The sequence below is a fragment of the Alexandromys fortis genome, unplaced genomic scaffold (genome assembly GCF_014885135.2).
Source record: "Alexandromys fortis isolate MF-2015 unplaced genomic scaffold, M_Fortis_MF-2015_v1.1 scaffold_25, whole genome shotgun sequence".
In the NCBI taxonomy this organism is placed as follows: Eukaryota; Metazoa; Chordata; class Mammalia; order Rodentia; family Cricetidae; genus Alexandromys; species Alexandromys fortis.
In genome coordinates this window covers 4,747,589-4,753,588 of record NW_026067904.1, presented here as the reverse complement: position 1 = coordinate 4,753,588, position 6,000 = coordinate 4,747,589, and the positions used below count along the sequence as shown (strand labels likewise).

The following is a 6,000-nucleotide window of genomic DNA, read 5'->3' as shown; positions in this document are numbered from 1 at the left end:
AAGGTTAATATTCAGGAGGATGCCTATATGTTTTTCTTTGGGTTCTCCTTCTTATTTAGCTTCTCTAAGATCACAAATTATGGGCTCATAGTACTCTAATGTGTATATATTCCACACTTTCTTCATCCATTCTTCCATTGAAGGGCATCTAGGTTGTTTCCAGGTTCTGGCTATTCCAAATAATGCTGCTATGAACATAGTAGAGCATATACTTTTGTTGTATGATAAGGCCTCTCTTGGGTATATTCCCGAGAGTGGTATTGCTGGGTCCAGGGGTAGGTTGATTCCGAATTTCCTGAGAAACCTCCACACTGCTTTCCAAAGTAGTTGCACAAGTTCGCATTCCCACCAGCAATGGATGAGTGTACCCCTTTCTCCACATCCTCTTCAGCAAAGGCTATCATTGGTGTTTTTGATTTTTGCCATTCTGACAGGTGTAAGATGGTATCTTAAAGTTGTCTTGATTTGCATATACCTGATCGCTAAGGAAGTTGAGCATGACCTTAAGTGTCTTTTGGCCATTTGAACTTCTTCTGTTGAGAGTTCTCTGTTCAGCTCAGCGCCCCATTTTATAATTGGGTTGATTAGCCTTTTATTCTTCTGATCTAACTGCATGTGTCATGATAATATTCATTCCACTGAATATGTTCTTATGTCTCCCTTTCCTCTTCCACACAGAATTATGTAATATAATTTCTGTGGGTCCAGCACTTCCTACCAACAACACATTTCAACATCTTTAGGTGACTCTACTATCCATGCTTGTATACACTAACCATGCAATGTTTCCAGCAACTTGTTTGCCTAACTTTAAAAGAAAAGTAATCAAACTCAGTATTTCATATGCTTTAAAGAGTCACTATAAGTCTATTCAAGAAAAGTTTTTTATTTAATTTATTGATTAGCTGGTTTAAATTACATCTCTAGAGAAAGCTAGGAAATGCCCCAATTTCAACATAGTTAGTCCTGTGAATAAATCTTTATTATGATCCACAGTGGCGTGCTAGGTGTGACAGAAATTTTCTCTGTTTTTGAACACATTTTTACTAAAGCTAGGTGATATAGTCATAACCTAAACTTATTCTAGCAACAGTTGGGGCAAGATTTTTTTTTCATCTAATGGAACTGGTATTGTCATGTTTAAACTGCCTTATTTTTGAGGGACAATTAAAAATAAAATAATAAAATAAATAAATGGCTCCAATGTCACTGTAGAAATTAGCTTTTGGCCTGCTAATCTCCTTAGAAGTAGTGTAGAGTAGAGTAAGGACAACCAGAATGCAAGGCAGATAGCCTATCTGGTATATCATATATGCAGATTGTCTTTCCTCTGAGCATGCTTTTCATCTATAGAGGGAGACTTTATTGTTACAGGTTTTTCATACATTATATTTTTAAGTAATCTTTCTGTTCAATGAATGGGATTAATTGCTATGAAATATTTTTAAAGTAAATGGGATGAAAACTCATTGACGTAATCATTTGCACTCTTGAAAGGGTTTTATTTAAAGACTTTTCTATAAAAGTGAACAATCGGAATCATTAGTTGAGGAGGGAATGACTTATTCCAAGCTGTAGACTGCAGACAAGCTGGACTGAAGAACAAGAGTGCTTGGGTACAGACCACAGAAGTGAATTATATGTTTCTTTCTTTCTAGCTCCAGCTTTGATGGTCAGATTTCATTTATTCCTTTCAGAAATCCTTCTACCTTTCACCACTTTCAAATTTTACATTTTCTTTGTTTTCCTACTTCAGGTTTCTCTGCACAGTTTTTTTAAAGTAGCTATTAAGTCAGACAATAGCCCTTACTGTGGTGACAGAATTTGAAAGTCAACTACTTGTCTGGACTTACTGAGTAGACAGTGAGTAAAGCATACTTCTGGACATTTTCATAAAGATTTTTCAGAGAACTCTGGCGAGTGGATTAGTGCTGTGATTTAAGCAAACACACCAAAGGTCTATTAGTTGAAAGCTTTATCCAAACCTTTTAGATTTGCTGGAAAGTGATGGAGCCTTTAAGAGGTGAGACCTAGTGAAATATTTTTAAATTATTTGTTTTTGCTCTCCATGGAAATGATGGGTTCCATCTCCTGCATCTTCCTCTTTCACACCCAGCCTATGAAGTAAGTGGCTTTGCTTAACCATATGTTCTTATTATGATAGATCCAAATGCCTCAGATCCAACCAATTATATATTTGAATATCTAAAATATATTCAAAAGTGAGATATTTTTACATTTGTAAATTATCATAAATATGTTATGGCAATGAAAGTCTAAGGAATTCAGAAACTTAACTGTAAAGTCCTTCATCAATGAGGGGGTTGTACCATTTCATAAACTGAAACTTGTGACCATGGCCTTCTCAGAGAGAGGAGAGGTTGGCCTCTGATGGAGTCTATATATTTGGTCTCTTTCTCTTTCCAAAGAATTTATCTTTTCAAACAAAACTATTGATGATTTTATGGTTTTCCATCCTGTATGTCTGTTTTAGAAATTGCATTCCTTGTAATCCTATAAGTCAATTTAATAAATATTTTATAGAAACTGCATCATATTCATTGTGCTTTTCTGGAAACTCTAATATAGAGAAAATAGATAGTGAGGAGTGAGGCTGCTATTATACCTATACCTAAAGAAGTTTGGGGATTGTATAATGAGAAAAGTCTGATAAAATTTGGAGTCCCAGGCTAGAAAATGCCAGAGAAACTAAAAGTAGAGTATCACAGGCACATTGTGAATTTCTTATTTTTAGAGATGTCATGAGATGACCTAGAAACAGTTACAAAGGTATAAGACTATTGTCAAAGACAAAAATCCTAATATTTCTACCTTATACCAGTTGGAATGATTCAATAGTCATTGAATGTAGCTATAGAGGAAAATATTCTCTAATCCAACTCCATAGAGAAATTTTAGATGATGATAATTATTTAGCATAAGTTATTAATTATATACAAATAATTTAAGTGATACAAATTATTTACTCAAGGGTTATAGTGAAGAAGAAAGAGTAAAAGTAGCAATGAATAAGACATTTAGAGTCAATAGCAGAGTATTTAAAAATCAAAGAAAAAAATAAAGCTCCTAAGCACTTGGTTGTATAGAAAATGTGTCAGGTATAACACATGGACAAGCAAATCACTAGGCTTACAAATAGACAGACTGGTCATGGAGAAAATAGTGCCAATTATTTCCTAAATTGCATTTTCTTGCAAACAGGAGATAGATTGCGGGGCTTAAGTCTCAGTCTCAGGACACAAAGGAATGCTGGGGTTGAATGAGCAACTTAACAGAAAAAAAAAAGATTAGCTGTTCAAAATGGAAGGAGTAGAGGCAAAGACAGATTCTAACTATCAGAATCTTTCATTACATGGAACTTTAGTAACATGTGTAATTTTTATGTGCAAACCAAATATAAATTTAACCTTTTAATGACTTAGAGCCTTTTAGCAATCTTAATTTTTTTCTTACTTTCTTTTTTTTCTGACATACATTTCTAATGATGTATACCTTAGAAGAGAAATGCGTAGTGCATTTGGTTTTATCAGAATTTCAGGATGAAGAAAACTGTATAAAGCATGTGACTTTAGAAAAACTCAAGGGAATATAGTGCAACAGTTAGTGCAACAAAAGATTAATAACATCAACTTCTTGGGCCTAAGAAAAGAATCCTAGTCTAAGGTATAAAATCACCCCCAAATTTAATATTCTAAAACACTGAGTTTTATTTCAACAGCTAGAAATTGACAAACCCCTAACCTATATTTCCCTTGTATCTATATACATGAACTGTGTCTTTTTTCCTTTACAAAAATTTATGATTCCAGTATTATTTCAGTGAAGTGAATCTGCCAGGTAAATGTTAAACTACAGGAAGTCAGGGTCCATGTCTGAGTGACTCATTTGTCTAATCTCAGCACTTAGCCAGTTCCCGAAGCATCGGGAGCCAAGAAAGGGAAAGAGATTGAGTGAATGAGATTCTTGTCCCTCAACCCTGCTGTTCCCTAATTTATGATAAAACTGCCCTCAATCCATGAAAATTGCTTTGACAGATTCTATTTTAGGCTTAACTTTTCAGTTCTTTCCTTAACACGTATCCATTATCTTTCTTTCTAGTGGTTGCTTTCTGAGCTCGGGTTTAAACAAACTAATTTACACAGGGGGAGAATGGATGAACGGGAGATTTTATTTCACACAATGAACCATTGTAAGACAAATAACAACAGCACTTCCGATGACAGCTTCTTGAAGTATTTCAAGGAAAATGAGACAGGGAATTTAGTAATATGAATAAGAACATTCGGTTTGTGGAGGCCACGTCCCTGCAGACAGATGGCCACTATGCAGGTGAACCAATCCTAAGAGGAATTCACTGAGAGGGTCCCAGCTTCTTCCTTGGGCGTAAGTATCACCGAGTTCATATAGTTTCTGTCTTCCCACCGCAGGAACCACATTCTTTCTTCACAATAAATTCACTGCGATAATTCTTTAAAAGTGTGTGGCAGGCTGAGCACTGTGACTATGGGGACATATCATTTTTGCTCTTTAACAACCCATCAGTTTATATTATCAGACACTTTTCTAATGCTCACCTATAGAGGACTCAAGAAGAAATACCAAAACTCTTCCACTTAAGAGAAGACCAGGCCTAGGCCTTTTGTTTTGAAACCTTTCAGCCTCTTCATTATTTACAGATTTGTGAAGTGCAAACAGCCAGAGCTATCAGGCAAAAGCAGATCCCCTAAGCCTTTTATCATCCCAGCTACAAGTTTGCATATTTTCTTTATAACCAGACAGCATAGGAAATGAAGCAACTCTTTACAGGAAAATGAGGCAATTGGAATGTTAATTTTATTTGGTAATATATTGTAAAATCTAAATAGCATTATCCATTTGATTGACAAAATCTATCCAGCTGTTAAAGGCAAAATAAAACTATCTCAAGACACACAGTTATAGAAGTCTAATGTTTGCCTGCAGGTAGATATTGAGAGTGGGGGAGCAGGGAGGCAGGGAGGGAGAGGAACAATTGCCTGGTTGATAAAATCCAGAAAGAGAGGCAGGATGGGCACAGAAGCAAAGTGTCATGTCATGGTTTCTCTCTTCTTCTTCAGCGAGGCTTTTATCTTCTTCCACAGGCTGTCCTTCCTCTTTAATTTCTTTTCCACTGAGGACAGCATGGATTCCTTCCTGCGAATTTCTCGCACTAAGCCTTGAAAAGCATCATCAATACCGAATCGGAGGGCTGCAGAGGTCTCAAAGAAGGCACAGTTGTATTCTCGAGCAAGATTCATGCCTTCTTCTGTAGAGACCTAGGGAGGGAAATAAACAAAGAATATTAGAAAGAGAGGGGAGGCTTTCATTAAAAAAAAAAATGTTCTCCTCACTCTGGCCTCTGTGTTTCAACTTTATGAACAAAGGTAAAATGTGATATTTGATTGTGAAAATGTTCTAGAATTTCTGGACTTGAAGGACAAATGAGAAATCTGAATCCCACACAGAAAAAGTCAGTATAACTCAAAGCCAGTTCTTCAAATATCAAAACCTGCATGGAAGCTCAGTGGTCAACAGCACCGCTGTAGGTGAATTCCACCTTAAGTCCTACCTTAACTGTTTTTTGATTTGCAACTATAGATAATCAAAGTGATCTTTTGGTGTCTGCTTCATCTTCTTTTACACAAAAGTGTAGACGAGTTACACTGACATCATAGATGGTGTTTTGGGGTCTTGGCATCATCTATAGAATGACTGTGCTGGGAACATTTCAAGTGCTGAAGGGGTGATTCTTATATAATTCAGAGTTCTCATCTAACAATGCATGATGGACTTTTTAGAAAATATTTATTTATTTATTATGTATACAATATTTTTGCCTGCGTGCAGGCCAGAAGAGGGCACCAGATCTCATTACAGATGGCTGTGAGCCACCATGTGGTTGCCGGAAATTGAACTCAGGACCTTTGGAAGAGCAGGCAATGCTCTTAACCACTGAGCCAT

General features: G+C 36.1%; 1 protein-coding gene across 1 annotated transcript in view; it reads right to left on the bottom strand.

Annotated features, from left to right (window-relative positions):
* Positions 1-5,087: 5,087 nt before the first annotated feature.
* Positions 5,088-6,000, bottom strand: part of Rit2 (Ras like without CAAX 2) — a 286,249-nt gene continuing 285,336 nt past the window's right edge. Inside the window, exon 5 of the mRNA XM_050135106.1 lies at positions 5,088-5,315. Coding sequence (XP_049991063.1) covers positions 5,088-5,315 — 228 coding nt within the window. The remainder of the gene's footprint in view (positions 5,316-6,000) is intronic.